At 36.6% G+C, this 23,313-nt stretch overlaps 1 protein-coding gene across 3 annotated transcripts in view; it reads right to left on the bottom strand.

Annotated features, from left to right (window-relative positions):
• Positions 1-5,986: 5,986 nt before the first annotated feature.
• Positions 5,987-23,313, bottom strand: part of BOD1L1 (biorientation of chromosomes in cell division 1 like 1) — a 37,893-nt gene continuing 20,566 nt past the window's right edge. The window contains exons 13-25 of one of the 3 annotated variants that reach the window (XM_054823534.1): positions 21,244-21,287; positions 20,225-20,312; positions 19,031-19,110; positions 18,334-18,418; positions 17,260-17,333; positions 16,109-16,184; positions 15,990-16,024; positions 14,051-14,096; positions 11,092-11,126; positions 10,893-10,977; positions 10,293-10,446; positions 8,542-8,685; positions 5,987-7,395 (exon numbers count right to left, since the gene is read on the bottom strand). In XM_054823534.1, the coding sequence (XP_054679509.1) occupies positions 7,284-7,395; positions 8,542-8,685; positions 10,293-10,446; positions 10,893-10,977; positions 11,092-11,126; positions 14,051-14,096; positions 15,990-16,024; positions 16,109-16,184; positions 17,260-17,333; positions 18,334-18,418; positions 19,031-19,110; positions 20,225-20,312; positions 21,244-21,287 (1,058 nt within the window). In that variant the 3' untranslated portion in view covers positions 5,987-7,283. The other 2 variants (XR_008576810.1, XM_054823535.1) reach the window with 2 other exon arrangements.

A 23,313-nucleotide genomic window follows, 5' to 3' on the forward strand; every position in this document is an offset into this window, starting at 1 on the left:
AATACACTGAAAAATGTGGTAGAGTTTTTTGTATTTTCGCTCTGTTCCCACTGGCTGATTAAGCCAGGTAAGAGCTGCACTTTGTATGTGGCTTAGCTGAAGCCACATATAAATATTGTTTATATTTCCCCAGCGGAGAACATATTTATTTTCAATGTATTTGTTGACATTAGAGATCAGGGCTCTCAGATAGCTTTTCTACATTGCAGAGTACCTTAGCTTGCTGATAAGAGATGCTGATGGTGAGGGCAGAGATGCACCCACAGGACATCTGTGTCTTACCTCCACTGTCAACTCGCAGCAGAGTTATGTTAGTGCCTGTGAATGCTCAATTAATAAAAGCTAAGCTAAGAGCAAGCACAGGGGTGATATTCTAGCCATCAGTCCCAACAAAGTACTTCTAATAATTTTTCAGTATTTGCTTTTCGCCTCTACTTTCTAGTCTGTGTCTGCTCTACCCATCGTATCCTGCATACCATAAGATTTTTACATTGTACTAATAAAGATCTTGGTGTCAGTGCTAGCAGGGATCAGTAAAGTAACCCCATCTGTCCTCCTGCATGGTCTAGGTCATTGGTTGCCTCTCTTGTCATTGCTACATCACATCCATACTGAGGTTGCAATTTTCACAAGTGGTTGTGAGATGTTCAAAAAAGTAGTACATCAAAAAGCCAGTAACATCTCCCCCCTCACTGCTCCCACTTTGCCTTTCAAGCGCCAGAATATCTTGCTGCCAACCCAAAACAAATACACAAAATAAACAATAAACCCTCATTGCTGGTCATGCGTTCTTTCTTTTTTTTTTTTTTAATAACCTTCACATAAGCTGTGTCCAATACAGGAAAACCAAGCTGCCCTGACCTAAACTATATCTCTAGAAAGCAGCAAAGGAAGAATTTCCACAATGCTGAGGCCACAGAAAAACAAGAGGCCTGTGATTATAAGAGGATTTACATTAATAATAATTAATATTGTGATATCTTCCGTGGGGTTAGATACCCACTGGGTGTCACACCACCTCAGCAGGAATCTTGCACAGTGCCCGGGGAAGCAGCCAGGCTAACCAGGTACCTGGTGAGATGTCCAAGATGGACAAACAACGGTTCGAAGTCTGCTTTAACACCTAACTTGGGGTGGAAGGAGATGCCTTGTCCTGTTCAGGAGCCACAGGCATGAAGCCTGCCTTGGAGTTAAAAGCCTAAGCATTTCTTTTTTACAAACACTGAATGAGACGGTGGTACATGTATGTCCCTAACACCCATTTCCTCAACGTGCTGTGGAGTTGGACAGTCATCTGGAATGTGGACAGTGAGACCCAGTCCCTAGCTCCTGCTTCAGCAAGTAGGACATGTCATGGGATGTGAAATACCTTAACAAGAGAGAAAGTAGTACCCACCTTCCGATACCCTACAGCCTTGTCTTCCTGAGACGTTGTGGATTCAAGTCCCCCCATGCTCTAACCACAGTGTTAAAAAAGTCTTCTTTCTTTGTGTCTTTGGAAGAAAGGCCAACAAAGGTCCATCCTTGGTGAAACCTAAGCAGAGGGTAGATATCATCTTCAAGCACTACATGCTCATCCTTGAGGAGCTATCCTAGATGTTTCCTACACGCCAGTGCTGTCAGCATCCAGGACAGCTTGCTCAGCTTTGTGGATTGCTTCTGAGGATCTAAGTCTCCTAATACGAGAAGCTTTGATGCTTCATTTGGATTCCTAACTTCTTCAGTGATCCAGCTGGTTTAAGTTCACGTTTCAACATTACATCCAGTTTAATCTTTGAGCACAACCTCAGCCTTTACATCAGTTTTAGAAAGGGGGCTTTGGTTCCTAAAGAACCCTGAAAAATCTTGTCCCATGTCAGAATTTAAAGCATCCCACTAGGGGAGAACCCATCGCACCCCTGCAAGTCATTTCACTGTTAAACTACCTGCACTGCTGAGAAGTGACACAGCACATTATAGCTAGTCTAAGTTTGTCTGGCTTCAGCTTTCAAAAACCACACGATCTCTTCTTGGTACATGGTAGGCAGCAAGGATCCCCGCCTAGCTGGATAATCCATGCTTCTTGCAAGAACTCTCATTGTTTTCTCACTAGGAAAAAATAAACCCCACAAAATAACTCACTGTCCATTTATACACCAATTACTTGCTACAGAGGTACCGTAAATGCATGTGAGAGCTAATGGTGCACCTGGATGATCAACTGAAGCGTACCCAAATCCGTGGTACAATGCAAGGGTGATTCCATGTTCCTTCTCTGCCACTTGGCCATCATCTTTGTGCGGGCAGCAGTATTTGCACAGCCTCATCAACAGCTGATTTAGTAAACTGGCCACATTAAAAACTAATCTGCAGTTTTGTTTTGTTGAGGAAATGTCAGGCTTCCTGGTCCAGCAGTCTGTGACTGTACAACTCAACACCGGCATGGAGGAAGGCACCGGCCAAAGGGTAGAAGGAGAGGAAAGGTGAAAGGTGCCTTGCAGCAGCAGCTTGAACTACCCTGACCATGAAACCACACCCTAGGCTAATTAATTGCACACTCAATGCCAAAAATCTATTCCTGCCCTACTAAGTTACGGCCATTTCAAACCATATTTTCCTTCCCCAGTTGTTTGGCAAGAGTGTTATGTTCCTAGCTTTAAATACAGCTATCTAGGGACTCCCACAGAGACATTTATTTTTATTATGTTTTTCTTTTGGACTTTATTCACAAAGCCAGCAAGGAGAAGAGCTAAAAAGCTGATATTTGAAAGAGGAAGGGGGTTTAAATCAGAAATAGACTTTCAAGGAATTTTAGTGAAACACCAGAATCTGGAAATAAAGACTAGAATATAGATCGGATTTCCTTGGTGTTTAAACTTTCATGTTCTAGTAGAAAAAAACCACGCTGCTTGAAACAGGCCCAGGATTTTTGAGAAGCTGATGGAAGTAATGGACTGTGACGTACATAGCTGGGACAAGGAATCTACTGGAAGAAGCAAGCACACTATCTTTAAGAAGTTGCCAAAACCTGCAGAAGACTGACATGGACAATTTCCTCTGAACTGAAGCTACAGTCAAATGAAATAGATGGAAGGCTGTTGAAGTCGTGAAGGTAAAAGTCTTCTGAGCTGGTCTATGAAATGACCGAGCAGACAACGTTGAGAATATCCAAGTTATCAAGAGCTTGGAGTAAGTGTATGCTATACGAATGTGCATTTCATTTCACATGGAATGACTTTAATGAGAACAAAAATCTACCCATTAAATTCACTTTTTACAATATAAGCAGGTACAGCTCCAAGGAAACCAAACACTGCTTTGGAAGGACACGTAGAAGTCACTCAGTGTATCCCAGCTTCAGGGCAGCAATTCTCTTCAGACCAGCAACTCTCAGCATCACAGAGGTCCTGCTACCTCTTCCAAAAGCAAGGAGACACTAAAGTCCATGGTGGCAAATTATCTTTTCCTAATGCAGAACTTAATAGAGGTATCGGATTTTGACCACTTTTAGCGTTGACAGCTAAGCCTGTATTGGTCTTGCATCATAGTGTACATCTGTTATAGTCACTATGACCAGGAGCGCTTGCTGCTCTCAGTTGCCAAGTTTTATGGGACAAATTTTTACTGAGTTTCTGGATGGAGGCAGTCAGCTCAGTGTAGTATGCAGCCTCTGAGGGGTCAGGGCCAGAGGTTGGTCTGTGCACATGATGCTCTCAGAATATAGGCTGAGAGAAAAGAAATAGTGAACATGTGTATTGGAGATAGCTGTCACAGACTCAAAACCCCCCCCATAAACGTACGGAGAAATAGATGTGTTATTAGAGAAGCTGTTGGAATAGAAAATTGAGGCATTCAGACATCTGCCAGCATCAGCAAAAACTTTGCCCCAGCTGCTGAGTGCACCTACTGACTTTGGATCAGGTTCTAGAGGGAACTTTCACCAGTCACAAGAGTTACAAGCTTGCCAGACCCCATCAAAAAATGAAAACTGCAAATGAACTTCTACTGATGACTCTTTAGTTGGTTTAAGAAAACATCATCACAAAAACCCCAACCAAACAAAATCCATTTGTGTGATTTAAACTCTCTATAGTAGATAACCCCGTAGTATTTTAGGCTGAAGACACTAAACAAATGTAAGTAACCTTTAAGTAGAATGCACTAGAAAATATGAAGAGATGCTGTCAACTAGCCAACAGTCAGCTGGTTAACACAGGCAGCTGAGGTACAGTAAGCAGGACTCAAGTTCTTGTTCCGTAAAGCTCAGCAGGGGTACTTGAACTCCACCTTCCACACCAGGACATCTCTGGTTCACTCAATTTGTTAACATTTGGAGAACTGAAGCAGTTCCAAGAGAAGGAACTGGAAGAAAAACCAGCCACTATAACATAAAAAAATAGCCAAGTGGTTTAGAAATTTATTTGGGTTGCAGCATAGCCATGTTCTTGCACTAAAGGTGCAACAAACTGCCTCGAGCAAGTATCTTCATTAAACACTTTCAGGACATTGTTTCATCTTGGTGCAGAAGAGTATTTTTTTTTCCCTGAACTCTCTAAATTTGTACAGGGTAGGAAAGTATAGTTGCTCTATACGTCTATCAAGGTTCCAGTTGGACTACAAGCCTAAGTTCTGAACAAGATGGATGCACCTCCTGCCATGCCCAAGGAAAACTGACTCCTCTGCCCCCTCCTTCCTCATGCTCAGGAAGAGACTGTGTGGAAGACTTGGAAACTATAAACATTCAATGTCCAAGTTACACTTCAATACAGCAGACCACTACTGTACCTGTAAAGCGTAACGGTAATTTAGATGACAGGGACTTGAAACCACTAAACAAAGGAAAAAAAAATTCCAAACCTGGATTGACAGTGATGGGGCCTGGCAGAAATGTCTGTTTTGTTGAGAAGGAAGAAGCAGCCGGTGTTCTCATACATCATGCAGTGAGTGAAGCGTGCATAAGTTAAGTTTGTGGGACTGGCACTTCCTTTAAGTAAAAGTGCCTCTCTTGCTGAAAGATAATTTCTTTAATGCCTTTGTATCATGGAATAATTTAATGAATGATCAAAGATACATCCCATAGACAAGAAGATTTTCCTAAATGTTACCTATGGCTAAGGGGAAGGACAGTAGAAGACCTCCTAGGAGCTTAGCTCAGAGATTGCCATTGATCTTCAGGGCCGTACTTCTCTACTGAGATCATTAGACAACAGACAGTCAAAAGGATCTGACACAAACAGGAGCTTTGTCCATCATTACAATCCATCAGAAGAGACGTGCCTGTGAAATAGGCAAACAGGACCCGTACCACCAGCAGAGAGAGAGAAGAAGAAATGCTAGTAACGTACAGCGCGGTGGGGAACTGCCTTTGGAACCTCCTGAGCAATCTCACTACTGCGTTCAGGTGTAAGGAAACAAAACCACAATAGATGCAGGGAAGGGCTCCACATACGACCAAAAGTCTAGAAAGCACCGAATAAAAACCAAACAGTTCCGCTTGTTTTAGCCTTACAGAACAAAGGCTGAGAAGAAATCTACAATTTTGGTCTACGCATACTGCAGGAGGCAAAAGGAAAAAAGGGGGAAAAAAATGGAAAAGATTCAACTTATCCTACAACTGCATATGAAGTGCATAAACATAAGTGTTAGTAATATATATGTATCTATCAGCAGTGTGGCAGCAAGGTATGTACTGGCATATGGCAGCAGAGTTAAGATAGAGATCAAAAGCAGGTAATTTTCAGAGCAAAGAGGTTTTTTTTAGACTCAAGTTTACTTAGTAAAAAAAATAATTATGTGTGCACCTGCTTTTATAGCATACTAAGCCTGGTAAATGGCCAGGTCCTTTCCCTACTGTTTATATACCTAAAATATAAGCACCTGTAAACATTTAAAGACACAAATCAGGTAAAGCTTATAGATGGGGCTCCAACCAAATACATCTGTAAAAACAAGTTCCACAGCAATACAATTGAAGGATAATTTAAAAAAAAAAAAAAGGCAACTCAGATTTTTGGCAAACATTTTGTAATTTTTATATAAAAATCTCAGTAAGAAACCAAGCAGAATATCTGACGGAAACATCCGCCTTACAACAAGTTCAAAAAAACCTCACAAAAGAAAAAGAGAAAAAAAAAGAAAAAAGAAAAGTAAAATTCCTCCCCCCCCCCGAATCCTTTTTAATTATAAACCAGAATATCAACAAAACACTTAAAATAATCTCAGATTGTTTGGCAACTCATCACATCATAACAAGAGACACATTTGATCATAAGAAAAGTTTAACTTTATATACAACTTCACTTGAACATTTGCTCTTACCAGAGTTAATATACATTAAAAAAAGATTCTGGCAATAATACCAGGTTCTATTTTTAATACCTGTGTATAAAATGTAACATAAAATGCTGAAGCTCTATAGTTAGGAGAAGTGACATTTGATTTCAATGGGTCCCTCTTGGTTGAAAAAGACAAAATACTGAAAGAACAGGTGTTTAGTTGCAAAATAAAACTTGTCATTTCAGGGTACTGTTGGCTGACTGTGAATAAACCTAACCTAATACTATTTATTTCTTGAGGTTGGTAGTAAATTCACAAGTGAAAATATAATCTAGTAAGATTTACATTTTAAATTTTATACTTTGTCACAAATGTGAACAGAAAGGAGCCAAGTCCCTTTCACTAGGCTAAACTACTTTAATGCATGCGAGAAAAATACTTTACCAACTGTCTGAGCATATTTTAGAGAACTTCAGGTTTTAGACAGCCCTGGGGGAGCAGAGGGGAAGTTTCCTACTGACATCTGCATAGAATGTAAAATATATAATTAAAAAAACCTAAGGTATATACTAAAGTTTACAGACCAATGCTTTCCATATAATAAATAAAATGTCCATCATTGATTAGATTCATACACAGAGTAAAATACAACCTATTTTTACAAGTTTATATACAAAGTGTATTAGCAGGCCCAGAGGTGCCTCATGGGTTGGAAGCATCTGCATTAGCATGTCACATTGGGAAACCCCAACTTTCCAAGTCAGTGATAAAATATATAACTACTTTGTTTTTCATTCAGATACAAAGTAAACTTATTTTTCATCTGAAATAAATGTACATAATATTCTGTATAAACAATAGTTTATAAAGCTGTTTAAAGTTTAACTTAAAAGTACTGCATTGATTAACTTAGAGCTCTGAAACAAGCACGTGCAAATCCCTTTGCTTTAAAAGAAACAGAAGCACAGATGGTTGTTTTTTTTAGTTTTTCTTTTGCCTCTTCCATGAACAATGCTAGCTGGTAAAGATTATCGTTTTGCTTTCTTTACTGGTGTCTCCTCTGTTTTCTGCTGGGCTTTTCTCCGTACCACTGTTGTTGGGCTGTCTTCCCTTTTACGCTTGGTAGACTGCATCTTTAACCTGAAAAGCATTATTAATAATTATTTTAACAACGTACTGTAATGACCTGTAAAGCAAAAAGGGTGGTCGGGCACAATTCTGCTTAGTGGATGGAACTGAATTGTCCATCTCTCATGAATTAACAGGATATAAACATTATATACCAGCAGAGCCCATAGGGAGACCTTGCACACTCCCATCATATCTTAGCAGGATACTGCATACTAATTCTGTATGTTGTAAGAGTGCTCCAGATGTAGAATTTGGGGCTAGAGCTCTCCTCCTTCCTCCTCTTTCTCTTGGAAAGACTTGTGGATTATAACAGAATATAATGAACTACATTACCTTGTGCTCTGTCTCACAAAGACAGAATAACAGCAATAGCGGCTTAAGTCTTGCATGCACAAGAGAGAGTAAAGGGCACACATCACGTACCCTTATCTCTATTTAAGCATCCATATGTAAGCCCACCACATTGCAGCTGCAACTTTAAACTCTTGGCCATTCATAAACATGCAAAATAATTAACATGAAGTGAACTGTGACAGTCGATCAGTGTGTGATACACGTTCCCAAGCTTCAGTTTGAAGACACTGCCACATTTCAGAGTTTACAGATAAACTACACGATGAATAGCAACTGTGCATCACATTTATTACTCCCCTGAGATTTTACACTGTGATCTCAACTTTAAAAATTAAAAAGTGTACCAGGGAAGGAGGGAAAGGGAAATATTTTCAAAACTTGATATAAGGACTCTCAGAGTTTCTCCTCTTTTATCAGCTGATCTTAGAAAGATTGTTGAAGCATCAGAACCATGTCATCATATGTTGCTTTAACCTGAACTACAGCTGCCTTTCCCCCCATTCAGGAAAGATCACAGCTCAAGTTAAAATACTGCATAACAGCATTTTCAGATTCTCCCAAGAGGTTTCTGAGGACAGAAGGAAAAAAATTCCAGTCTTCCAAATGTTAAAGAAAGGAAGAAAAAGAAAAGACGTAAACAGAAGAAAATCCTTTAAAAGCTTTTATGTATCACAAGAGAACAGAATGGAGTGAAGCTAGACTGCTGTTCAGATTCTGAAGCAGTATATTACATATAAGGAAAGAAACAATGTAGTGGCTCCCAAAACAAATAACAGAAGTGGATTCAACTTTAATACTTACTGTGTCAATGGAGGAGATTTATTAATTTTTGTATCACTTGGAGATCTTTTTTTCATTGCTAGGTTCTGTCGTTTTCTAGGAGAAACTGAACTTGGACTGCTGCCTTTCGAAGTTGCACGTGTGGTTGGCTTGCTGGGCTGCTTTCTGTAACACAGAAGACTGATGAATGTATATATAACAAAATGCTTTTACCAAGTCACTTTCTTCTTGCAATCCAAGTGCAGAAAATTAAGACTGCACAGTATTTGCAATAATTAAATCAAAGTTGCCAAAAGAAACAGTGAAAAAAAACCTTTGCATGCTTTGAGACACAAACTGCAATGCCAAGCTGTGCATTTTCATATCAAATGTAGACTCAAAAGGCTACTTTACTGACAATATTTAGTATTAACTAAATAAAAATCCGAGTTCCAAATCTGCAATAATTCTGGTACATAAGTGTCCGTGTTTAAAAAAATAGCTTGTAGTACCATCAGAAAAACAAAAGCAGCAAAGATGAACAGGCTGTAGAAGAAAAGAGAATTTGCTTATCCATTGTAAAGAAAGGACTCGTATTAGCTTTAGTATTCACCAGTTCAGAAACATGAAAAACTGGTTACTGGCCATCAACTTCACCATTTGGAATGCAGGTTACTTAAGTCAGAAAAAGTGATAATCCAGCAATACTGAAGATGCAGAAAGTATTGGAAGTCTGAGACACAAAACCAACCAAACAACTCTATAAATAAAAAGGTAGATGTTTCCACAAGCAATCAAAATGAAAACACAAACATATAAGCTTTTATTACAATTTTAGAGGTAACAATTATGTGAGACCAAAGGAAGTCCCGTTGCCTTTACCAAAACAAAATTGTTGTTTCCTAAGTGGTAGTGGTAAACCTTCACAGTTTGTATTTAAATGAAGACTACTTAACCACTTTCTGATTCAGCTCTGAAATCGTGAATTCAAGAGTGTACTTCAAATAAGCCCCAAAGGCTAACATATAACATATGATATCCTTAGAAATGAAGTAAATCCGGTGAGTTTACAGAAATCTCACCATGAACACAAAACCAAACCCTGGACTCCAATTCTGTTCTGGACAGCAGCAACATGAATTAAAACTTCCCAAAGCTGATATCTATCTTTGTTTCCGCAAAAAAGTCAAGAGGATGAACTCTGCTATAATTCAGTTTGCCTACAAAAAGGCAGACCTATGCTAAGGGAGATGAAGAATTGCTTCTTGAAAACAGAACCACACTAGTCTTCTGCAGTAAGACTGCTGTCCGAGATCACCATACTGGAAATTAAAATCCTTTGGTACTGCAAATTTATGTATCTAACTTGGATAATATTTGGAAAAAGAAATGGACATAGATAATTACATTTTCACATTGTTCCAACTCCCAATATCAAATGGTGAAAAGCACAGTCAAGTCAGAGGTCCCTTTCTATTTATCAGAACTAAGTGCCCTTGGACTCAACTTCTGAGACATCACTAGGATGAAGACTGCCAACAGGATCAATTCTTACCTTCTGACATATTTAAGAATGTCTTTTGACATTTTTAACAGCTTCCCCACCTCCCCTTTTGTTTCTCAATCCATAGAAGAGCGGTACTAAAGTTAGAATCAAAATTATTTGGGAATAATTCTCATCAATTTAAAAAGAAAGAACAAAAAGCAAGCAACAAAAAACCCCAAACAAACACCACAACAACTGAGAACAATGTAGAAAAAAGCTTGCTATTGGTATCTTTACACACAGTTACCTTTGAGCCTCTAATCTTGTGGCTGATCTAGTTGTGGCCCCAGAATGTGCTTCATCATCTTCCTCATCATCTTCTTCCTCACCTTCTTCCTGCTCTTTTAGTTCGTCTTCAGATGATGTTAATTTCCGACGTTTTCTTTCTGGCTCCAGTGTTTCTGTCCATGTAAAATTTTACACATGTGCTATAATTTTCCAAAAGCCCTCCAAAAGGGATATGGACACTTAGTTTAGAAAAGGTATTCTATTCACAAATCCCATTTTAAGAAAGTAATTTTCCATTTCCTTTATGCTTCAACATTTTTAATTCACACTTGTTTGACTTAATCTTGCTAACACATTCACCATAGTTTACTTATGCAGCTCCTAGCCAGAATTCATAGAAAATTCATGAGGCTTTATAGAAACATCTGGAATGTAGCAATTTTGACACGAGATTACAGCAATTTACACATATTTACATAATATTTACACTACTGTAACTCAATGATTTTTTCTCATGAAAGGAAAATTGAATAAAGCTTATCTTATTGCTGTTAGCAAACAGAAAGGCACAGAACTATCTTCTCATTCTGTTAGGAGCAGCAAAGTTTCATGTTTTTACCAGTTTCCTCCGATTGAAGCAGAGAACGCCTGGGCTTTCTTCCCCTTTTCCGCACAATCATTTCTGCTTTCTCAGCTTCATCTTCCTGAAAAAATAAAATGGAAGCAAGTAAGTCAAGAACAACTTAATTTAAATCGAAGACAGGCATTTTTCATTACATACTGCTTATAAACTTACAAATTAAAATGGTTGCACTTACATTTGTTGTTTCTTTCTTATTAGATATGTCTGTACCTAAAAAGAAAGGAAAGAATAAAACTTAATCCTGAACTTCAAATTTTTCACCAATCAGTTTAAAAAGGAGTTCTTTCAAACTCTGTCAACTTTGCATAAACTGTACAGAAGCTCAGAAAACATTTAAAGTCTCTATCTAATTTAGATTATGGCATTGTTGTATTTTGTTATATACAGAGACTGGGACAATGATTAGTCTTTTGTTGTGGGTTTTTTTTTTTTTAGGTAGTAAGTTTTCACATGACTGACATTACTTATTGCTTTGTTGCAGACGCTGTGTTGTAATGGAAAAGCAAAAGTTACTTACCCCTTTTAACTACTGTCAACCAATTACAGAATCACAGAAAAATTTAGCTTGGAAGGGGCCTCTAGAGGTCACCTAATCCTGTTCAAAGCATGGCTAAAAGAATTGATCTGTTCATACTGCTCAATATCTTGTTCAATCCAATTTTGAGTCTCCAAGAACACAGTCCCTCCAGGCAATCTCTCCTAGTGCTTAACTATGCCCATGGTGAAGCACAAAGATGGCTGTAGCTCAAAAAGACAACATTTAAAACCTGTCTAATAGCTGGTATGCAAGCTACCTGACTTGCTCTGTTGAAGTACTTCTTACTGCCAGTTCAGTACTTCTTGTAGACTAGCCTGTGCACGCTGAAATACATTTATAGCCCTGCAATCCATCTCTCAACCTGGCCTCTCTCCATGGTAGATGCTTAGCACTTCTACCCTGACTAACTCCATGCTAAGAAAGAGATTATTTGACAAAGCTTTTGAGCTTTGTCAAATGGAATTATCTGCAACACTGCAAGGAAAAAAACCCTTAGCAATAGGAGGAGAGAAGCAACCTAAAGAAAAGCAAGTTTTTATATCCTTTTTCCCTGCCATAACTATTTTTGTTTTCTGAAAGCTACGCAAAAGATGACACAAAGTCTAAATCCATCACCAATTAGACTGACAGAACAGACAGAAGAATGTCAATGCAATGGATCAAAAACAGATCTCAAAGAGCAGAAACATATTCTAAAATTCACACACAAGTCTTCTGGAGTTCTTTTGTTAAGGTTACAGGGAAAAAGTTTTACACAAAAGCAAATGAAATAAAACACGGAGAAGTTTTATTGAATAAAAAAATGCAATAAACATAGGACTGTCCACTGTATTAAGTGTTTTACATAAAGCATGTCTAACATATAACCAACATTTACTAGTTCTGTTGTGTTCAAAAGACAGATACTTCAAAATGCTGGTATTTTTGGCAAATCTGTAGCAAAATGGTTTTTGACTGAAGAATACTCCATGTCAGTATGAGGCGCACCTTTCTTAAGAGGCACAACTCTCTCTTTAGGATGTGAAAATGTACTTTTTCCTCAAGTATAAAAATAAGCAGCTATAGTATTTAAAAGTCTTACTTTACAGCAGCAACCGCTGATCAGTGCAAAATAATTTTAGTTTGAGGTTCAGTGTCAGTGTTATGCGAGGATGCTGCCTTCAAAAAACAGATGTCTCTTAACTGCACGAGTTGTACTGACTGAAGAGAAACTCTCGGCTTCCCACTCCATATACGAGCATATCCCTATTGCAAACCCTCGTGCGGAACATCCAGAAATTACCGGAGTAAGTGAACTGCACAGAGGGATTCCACTTTGGATTTTTTTCAACTGCTAGGGGTTTTCAACCCCTTTTCTCACATGAATGCTAACATATGATGAAAAGTTTAACAGGATATTTCAGCCACTTTATACACTTCTTAATATTGCTGTGACAGCAACAGCCTTTTCTTACCTGGAAAAGGAAATGTTACTTAACACATTAAATGAAGCTTTAAATACAGTCAGGTGTCTGTCCTTTTGAATAAAAAGCAAACCAGAATGCACTTTTATGCCTTTCACACATTCTTGTCTATTCTCTTTACAGTTGATAGAGAACAAGTACCACACAACCAGCTAACCCTCCAGAGACAATTCTGAAGCATATGGATTTTAACGTGTGGAGAAAATAGGAAACAGTCCCTATGTGCAGAGCCACCAGATTAATACCTCTGTAGAAACCTAAACTTTTGGAACCTCCACAAGATTTGTTTTGAATACTTGTTTTCTCAGATTTGTTGCATGAATGTTACAAACCATTTTTTAACCTGCCTTTCAGGTTTGTGTGCTTCCTCAATGGATTTTAAGATCTATTTTATGAATGGCCATAATTAAGAAGACACATTTAAACCACTAGTGCAGTTCAGACTCCATACATGCAAAAAATTAACTATGTCATCTAAAATTCACCAAGTTTGACCTCTTACAAATGACAGATGTTTGAACAGGAAAGAGAAATAGAGAAGTATCTTACTTTATTTGACTTTAGTTTGAAGCTCTAAAAGTACATTTCTGAGTAAAGTTAAACGATCATATTCTAAAGATCTTACACCAGTTGTGAAAGGAGAATTATCCCCTCAAGCTATCACTCAGCTCTTTAGACACAAATCCACAGATAATCCAATTAACTGAACAAAATTTGAAATTTTAAAAGTTAATGTAGTAAGTGTGATTAACAGTCACCATATGAAAGAACATAAGCAGAAATGGAGAACAGTCACTAAGTTTGATGGGGTACCTACCTGCCTCTGAAGCTCTGCCATGTGCCTATCCACACAAATAAATTATTCTGTATGGTCTGCAATGCATTATTCAGCACTTAACAGTGCTGCTGCATCTTTGAAATAGGTTTTTATCAAGCTGCTCTTTTTTAAATTAAAAACTCAGTAGGAATTAGGGACAAGTCTTCACTGTTCTATTTACTCATATGTTTTCACACTTTAATAATACTGACTGCCAGACATAATGTTTAGGAAGGACCCATGTGATTTTCTGGAAAATTCTCTTTATTTCTTCCATCTTTTGTTTTATTTGTTAAAGCAGATATCAATTGCTTACCTATTTGAGGTGTTTTTCCTCTACTTACAAAGATAGGAAACTGCAGCTGAAATAAAAAAAAAAAAGGTGGTATTTCAACTTAAAAAAAAAATCAGAAAAATCCAGGATTGTATTACATAAACACAGAAACTCGCTCCCATTCACAGAACACATCTGCAATCTAGAAAAAATGAATAGAATAATGAGCATACAGAAGGTTTGTGCTGAGTTTCTTAGCACTAGCGTGCATTTTTCCATTTGTGATAAAAATCTGAAATGAGTTAAATCAGCCCATAAACAAAAGAACTCATACCAGTTTTAGTAACTTAACTGACACTAAAATCATTGCAATAAAAGACAAAGTCAAAAGCAGTTTCGGTCAAATACATTTCTGAAAACTTAATTATCAACACTACAAAAAAGTTTAGTGCAGTCACTTTATGTAATCATACGTACAGATTTGCAGAATTATAAACCACCAGAATTTTATATTTACCCGGAATGCAGAAAGAGCTATGTATAATTACATAATCTCCTATGACGACTGTCCAAAAAATCCAGTTGCTTTTGTTACTGAATGACTACACTAGGATGCCTACCCTTCCTTTGAAGGGACAACATGTTCTCAAAGCAGTCTAGGGGAAACTGTCATGCAAAGGTAACATCTCACCTTATAGAACCATGATCTTACATGGAGGGCAGATATTGCTCCTCCTGACTGACACACCAGTCAGTCATCACTAAAAGGTACAAGACCTTTAAAACAGTCGAACTAGAACAAGATGATTCTGTTCCAGTACTGAGGGTGCCAAGGTATATCTATTTTGAGGGAGGTTTTAAAATTAGTTTTAATTCTTATTTGAAACAACAACAAAATAACCTCACCCCCCCCCAAAAAAAAAAACCAATGAAAAAACCAAACACCAAAACCCACACCAGTCCAAATTACATTTCATTAAGTTAATACTGGGGGAATAAAAAAAAATTAGAAAAAAAATTAGGGATGCTGAAACAAAACTCAACTAGACTTGTAGAAGGGACAGGACTCAAAGGGCTGCCTGAAATGCTGCAGGGACCAAACAAGCAGGGATGGGAACTCCTGCTCTCTATAACCTGACACCCATGCCAGCTGGCACCTCACCAGGCAAGCAGGCAGAAAACATGAGTTTCAATACAACTTCATTTTTAAAATCAGCTCTTTTCTAAACAATAACGTTGATTATGACATACATGAATTCCCAAGAGAAGAGCCTTCCACCAGAATAAATCCAACTAGTTGTACCCCACAAATATGCCTGATCCATTACTACCCTGTGCTGTAATCCAACTGGGTGGCAGACACACTCCCAACAGAATCCTTTTCTTAGCAGTGAATGTACTTCACGGGAGTTCAGAAATTAAGATATTGCTGACCTTTAAAATACAGAGATATGTCTCAAGAGCTCTTAAGTTACTAACCAGAATGTCTCTATCTTTTGAATGAACTGTACACACTGTACTATAGATAATACAACTGCATTACACAATACTTTATTTTACAGATATTAAGAGTTACTATGAGCTATTATTATGATAGGTTCAATAGAGAAAAAAGAAATCTCAAATTTTCAAAATAAAGTCACCCTTGATCTTCAGGCCAAAATTACTCCCAGCATAAATTAAGATGTGCACACAATCAGAATTTCACCCTGTGTACAAGTAAATGGCTAGCCAGTGCAACACTTAGATTTGTATTAAGTATGTTGTACTAACTTGATCCTGTTAGGTTATTCGCTGTGTTCTGACTTAGTATTATATTTTGCTTACAAAGTTCAGGTATATTAGGAGATACTATTAATAGACTGAACTCAATTATCAAGTTTTCCATAAAATGTTTCTGAAATACCATTAACTGTTAAATGGATAAATGGCTCTTGAATTACTGTGTTTAAATGCACCCAAACAAAATAAAGGCACTTACATTCCCAGTGCTCATATCAGCTTTTGACTCCCCACCTGAGGGAAGAAATATGAATTCAGAACTTGAATGTCACTACTTTCCTTGTTTTTCCACACACATATATATTATGAACTACTTACCACCAGGCTGTACAGTTTCAAGAGGGTATTTACGAGGCCTTCCCCTTTTCCTTTTCACTATTACAGGCTGATTTCCCTATTAAAAGTAAAGGACAAAAATATTTTAGTTCCTGTAATTGACATTTAGCATTTGAGCAATATAATACAAAGATTGCTGCTAACTTCATAATGTGATAGTGACAGACGTAACGCTCATCAGTTTAAAAATACAGATGAGGCAGGTTTCATAGGAAGAGACACTGCCTGTTATGATATCTATTTATAGAACTGAAAAGAAACAATATCCCAATATCCACATTGGTGATGTTCTCTATATAAATAGGGCTTTTAGTAAGAAAGGCCTCTTATTTTGAAGTTTAAGCTTTGAAAGACAACTGTCAAGTAATGAATATGGTCAGATGTTCAGATCACAAAATCCCCAACAACAGACTTCCTCCTATTTACAAGGAAAGAAGGGTAAGTGCCTCTTTCAGCATTTACTGAAGTCTAGCAATGTCTCCCCCCCACAATGGATCTTAGTGACTCAAGCCTTTGGTGAACAAATGTAACAATTTATTCTTTAAATTTTCTTCCAATTCCAAATTGGAAACAAAAAAAGTGAATGACAAAACCTGACATCTTCACAAGAACTGTGTTTATTTCTAGGGGCCAGCAACAATTTTAATCTCTAGGGTTCAGACATTTGTTTACAACCACCACTGTAGAATATCACAATACGTCTAATAGATAACAAAGAGTTTTAAAATTGTTGAGTGACAGTATTTTTGTAAAGCCAAGTCATATTTGCTAGTGACTACACTGTCCACATCTCAATTACAAGGTTTTCAGAAAATATGATTTCTATATAATGCAACTCTACAGAATTCCTTTCTCTACAATTCTATTAAACACGTTCTATTAAATGTAGGAAGGGAGTTACTTCTACTTTAATTACCAGCCACTAATGTCTTATGCTCTGTGAGTTTTGCTTTGTGACACAGAACTACCTGAGTCTTTGGTACTTTACAGTATCAAACACAATTTCACAGCTATTTCTGTGTCGGTGAAATAAAAGTTTTAATATTGCTATCAACGAAAGACAAAGATGAAGTACTTATTTTCAGTGTGAAACCACATTATCTCAGTTAGTTAACATGAATAAGACCACTCACCTCTGGAGAATTTTCATTTGATTCCGGACCATGCTTTTCCTTTTCGGACATATCCTGTTCGATGGTAAATTCATCTTCACGCATACAAAAAAAAAACCAAAAAGAAAGAAATTGTACACCTTTGTTTTATAAGACAAAGAAAACGGTACAAGCGACAACTTCTGCACTAAAAGCATTATTTCACTCTGTAGCCCAAAATTCCCTAAAAACACCCATCAGAAATTAAACACTATTGGCCTTGTAGCAACAACATATTGGTCTGCCAGAATGCTTCCATAACACTAGATGGGTTAGACAGGTGTTCTAATTTAAGGTAAAAACAAAAGCTCGAGAGTATGACCCGCTGTAAAATGGTAAGATAAATATAAGCCACTATTCAATTTTCTCCCACATTCCATGAAACAGGAAGCTGAGGATACAAGCTCATTGCAGAACAGTTTCAGACTTGTCAACATGCTCACTGGAGAGACAAATCTATTAATAGGTCAAAGTAACATTAGGGAAGATACACTGTTCACACATAGACAGACTGAAGTCATATTAAAGCCACTATCAACACTGTACACATACCATCTTTTATTATTTATTTTAGTGCAATTAATAAGTCAACTGTGACAGTGCAACTTGCACACTTTCCTGGCTGGTTTCTCTACAGAAACAAACGGCTGATTTTGATGGTGAATATGTCATGGGTTTTTTTCATGGAAGGACACTTCTTATTTGTGGTCAGAGTTAGGAGGAGTTCTTGTCACATACCATGATCGTGCCGTTTCCCCATCTACTTGTTTATTTGCAATTAGTTTTCCTACCCAAGGCACATACTGAAGCAATAACGGAGTGAATGGGTGATAGCACAGCAGAAACATCAAATCTGCTCTGACTGTTAAAGGAACTAGGATTAATGCATTATTTGATAGCAGTAATAGAACAGACAGCAGCTACAGAATATATGCAACTATTTGCTGGGATCAAACTGGGATCAAGTTCCTAATTTCTCTCAGAATCATTCAAATGAAAAAAAATTAACATTTAGTATGGGTTCAGAAAATTGCCTAGAATGGGCAGTTTGATTACCTTTTTCTTCCATAGTACTTTTAGGAGATGTATGCTTTACATCAATTTCTTCGGGCATTTCTGCTGTATCGCCTGCAATAACTTCCTACATTATTTTGAAACAACAAAATTAAAGATCACAAATTAAACCATTAAGATCATTGTTTGTTACTTATACTAAAAAAAAACAACCCACCACACCCCAATACAGGAATAGTTATTTTACTCATCAAGATTTTGTATTATCTCTTAAAAACTTTGAGAAGCTTCACCAAAATCAGTGGGTGAGATAGTCCCAAATATTCTGCATGTACTCTTAAAAGGATCATCTATTTTGTCCTGAATTCCTGTTTTGACTTAGAAGGGATCAGTGCAAACCCAGGACTTGGGTAAAGTCCAATAACCTCTTGCAGATCTCAGATCAGTATGACCATGAAGATGCTGAACTGACTGGACAGCTGGGATCCAGCAATGCTCCATGTGATCCCAAGCTCCTAACTATACAACATGGACCCTTGCCTTTTTTTTTTTTTAAATGATCTCCCCCTTGAAAAGTGAGTAACATTCTACAGTCAGTTATTTTGTATTTGAGACAATACAAAAGTAGAATACAGTTAATAATGAAAACACCTCCCAAAATAAACTACCATAGAAATAAAGACTTCCATCTTATTTACATTACAATTACAGAACATTAAAAAAGTGTTCTTGAAAATACCTTGATGTTATCAGGCTTGGCTTTGGAACAATGACTTTGTTCATCATCTATTCTCACATCCTGAGCAATCAGCTGGTTACCTGCAAAAACAAACAACAGTTGGGGTGTTAAAAAAGTGCCTTCTGCATTTGTCAGATTTTGATGTGACTTTTATATCAGCTCATCATCAGTGCAATTCAAAAGATTCTGAAAAGCAGCGTCTTATTTACAAAAATATGAACAGAAAATAATGCTAACCCCTCTTTGAAAAGTGAAGACAAAACAATTACAAAAAAGAATTCCATGTTTCCTGCATTGTAACAGGTGGGGTTTGGTTTTTTCTTTATTTGTTTTTAAAGATAAGCTCAAAATTGAAATTTACAGGTACTACATCATCAAGAAATATAACATCAACCTTAACCTGAACTCACCCAGAGACAGAGAAAGCAGTTAATGCTGTGTGGGACAGTATAATGAATACAGCATGATTTCTAATTACTCCATCAAATCAAAATTCTTAGAAGTAGAATAAAACCCGTTATAAAAATGACATTAATAGTTATCCTAATAGTTGTTTTTTTCTTTTTAATTGCGCTGATGCTGAAAAGATAAAAAGCAGTTGAGGGCAAAGCTTGAACAGATATTACATAGTTGGTCTCATAATTACAATCTCAACCAAATGTCTAACTTAGAAGTAAGTTAAATTTATCTAACTTTAACCTAGAAATGTTTATGCCATTCAATGGACTGACTTTCTTCTCACTTTTTGCTTCTAGAGAGATAAAAGGCTACACTAAAACTTAATTCTTTCCAATCTAACAGAAGGAAGCATCCAGCCTCACAAAGTCCATTGAATGGCTAGATCTTCCTCTGATGATCAGCTTTCCTCAGCTTTATATTCCTTCCCTGTGTTTTATTTTAAAAAGGATAAATTTAGTAATTATTTTAAAGACTAAACAAAAAATTTTGTTCACTTATGACTGAAACAGTTACTATAATATTCTTCCGTGCAGTATTAAATTTGTTACTGTATTTTTATCAAATATATTAAGTATAATATTAAAAGGTGTTTTGGGAAAAACAATTACTTTGGAATTTGGAATTCTCCATATTCCATTCTCTCCTCCAAAATACAGTTTTCTGGCCTAATTGTAGTAGAACTTTGTTTTGCAGCAAAAAGCTTCGCACAAATTCGTGTAGTTCTGTATCACTTACATTTTTCTTTATCCATTGCTCCTGAAGATTTACATTGTATTCCTCTAGATCTATGTTCTTCAGTTGTCTGGGTCTCCGAGTTTTCCACCTACACATAAAACACAAAGAAAGATAACTCCTTACCTTCTTTTTTCCATAAAGTTCATAAACACAGAAGGGAGAAAGTTTTCCTACTTGCTACTTTCAAGTACAGCATGCATTAAAATGGAAAGTATTACAAAATATAACAGTATTACAAAAGCAATTTATTCCTAGAGCTCAAGTAGTGTTACTACTATAGGATAGCACCATGAAAAAACTTCTGACTCGTAGTATTTTTCAGAATTTCTAATTGATATTTTTAATGAAAAATGTCTCAGTTTTAATTAAGCACCCCACTATGTGCTTTAAAAGCAGTTTATCATGGCAGTTCACACAAAATAGTTTTGGATTTAAAAGGACACTCTCTTACATGCAGGAACAGAAGTATCTCACTAACACCACAAATATTGTCAACCAGCATCACAATATAGTAATAAATAAATTTACTACTCAAGTTTAAGAAACCACAAACACGTTTTTAGCTTGTCATCTGTGTTAAATGTCTTGTTTCTGCTTCACAAGAAACACTTTACAGTTGCAACTTTCTCAGTCAACCCTTTAAGTTCCAAGTTCTTGCGAAATCACAATAGATGCATTAAATAACACATTTCTAGTCCTGATCAAAAGCCCCAAGAATAATCCCAATTTTTGTCCTCTGTTCTCAAGGAGGACAATCAAGCTTCTCTTTTCTGCCAGTTAACAACAGTCTTGAAAGAGTCATAGACTGTGGAACAACAACACAAGATTTATTTACTGGCAAATTTGAAAGAATAATTAGACATCAACCTACACAGCTGCACAGTCTCAATATACATAGACTCTGCATATATAAAAATAGTATTTTCCTTTAGAGAATATTTAATGTAAATAGAAGGAAATACAAGAAAAAAAAAAGGCAGCACAGACTTAGAGAGTAAATTTAAAAATCAAGAACTTACATGAAAAGTTTCTCTTTCCAAAGCAATATTCTGCTGCAGCACATCTATTAAAAAACAATTACAAAAATAATCAGAAAAGCTAAGCAAGAGTCAAGTATCATAGTATCCTCTACTTCACCTCTCTGAAAGGATTCCAGATTACCTGAAACTATATAAAACTTACTTTCAGTGTTGGAAGTAAGAGGCATCTGATGTTCTCTTTAATAATATTTTGAAAAAACAAAAAAAAAAAAAAAAAAGAAAAAAGAATATGGATTTCTAAAGCATAGGATAACTGAGAATCATTTTATGGCTAAAATACAGGCAATCACAGGGCTATCACCTTTGAAAAATATGGTAACTTTGACATTTCAAATATAGTTCTAGCATCTGAATCAGATTTTTACCCATCACAACGCAAGGTTCTGGATCATGGGATGAAGTAAAACATGAGGAAAACTATGCTGTAACATTATGCTTCCAGAGAACTAAAGTTTACATAATTGTACTAGTGAGACCTGTAGCTGATACAGCGCATATGAGGAAATTGTCCAATTGCTAGACTCTACTGTATTCTAACAAAGTAGAGCCTTAGCCTTCCATACCACAAACATGTGGAAAATAATTATGAAGTATGGGAGTGGATGAGTACTCTGCACTTTAGAAAAAGTTCTGTAAGTTTCAAAGCCATTTCACAGAAAGAGAATCATAAAGACGCTGCTCCACTGAGCGTTCTACAAAACCCTTAAAGTTTGATTCATAAAGGCAATTAATATTTTAATTAAAAAGCTGCTAAAACATTCCAAGCAGTTTTCCTTCCAGCTACAGTAAGAACATAAACCTATGATTCAATAAAAGCACTCAATTCTACATACAATTTTATATAATTTGTATCTCATTTCTTAAATCTACATGTTTTAGCAACAATTCTTCCACAGCTACACTGTTTAGTTGCACAACATATTTCAATTTTTAAAGCAGTGTCAAATGAAGAGCTAGATCCTACCCACTCAAACAGCAATGATTTGTTTACATTCCAAGGAATCTTGGACTACTAAACTACTGTGTCTGCTATTCATACTCATGACAGGACACACATTTGTCTTTTAAACAACTTCCTTTTACGTACGTTGAGCTATATGTATATATGCATGTATATATATATATAAAAAAAAAAAAGATTATTGTGTGGTGGGGAGAAAAAGAAAAAAAAACACAACACCTCTCTACCAAGAGCTACAAAGCATTATTCTTCAGTGTGTGTCATATCCAACATTATTTACACAACAAATGGATTTTCATTAAACATTTTACATGGAAAAAGATTATCACAGCTCGTTCAATCTGCACATTTTCAACTTTAAGTCCTGTCTGCAAGATTGAGTGAAGAGGCACAGTTTTTCAGATGCTTCAAAGAAACCTCACAGTACAGACAAACTGGTTCAAGTTTTGGATCTCCTGTTCTGAAGACCACATTCTCCTAATCCATTCTCAGGGTTTACATTTTCTTTCTTGTGAGCAGAGCATGTCTCTTATCACAGAGATGAATGTACTAAACCAGGTATGCGAATTTGACCTACCCCAAGAATAAAAAGGAATCCGAAGTTTTATACCAATGCTAGTATCTCACCTTACTGCTATTTTTTGTTTTCTATTCAGTAAATGGTTATTTTGGTGTGCATGTCTACAAACCTAGAAGTGAGCTTGCAGAGTGGCTTTTCATAACATATGGGCTTTCAGCTGCAACTTTCTATAAGAAGAAATACATCTTTAACCTCTTTGGACTCTATATGCAGCAGTATCACTGGTACCTCTTGGAATTCACTTTAGTTTTGCCTGTTACTCCATTAACTGAGGATTAACTCTCATCTGGTAGTGTTGTAAACATCTTTGTAATGCATCTGGAGCACAAAATCCATCAAGACAGGAACAAAGTAGTGGTTTGTTTCTGCTTTAATAGGAAAGTCAAACAATTGCAACACATTTTAAAATAACATGGTTTTGGGAAACAGGGATTTTTTTCGTCCTATTGAAGATTAATTTAATATATGGAAAAGGAATTACTGAGCACAGATACAAGTTGACTAATTG

This window comes from Grus americana, chromosome 4 (assembly GCF_028858705.1).
Source record: "Grus americana isolate bGruAme1 chromosome 4, bGruAme1.mat, whole genome shotgun sequence".
Taxonomy (NCBI): Eukaryota; Metazoa; Chordata; class Aves; order Gruiformes; family Gruidae; genus Grus; species Grus americana.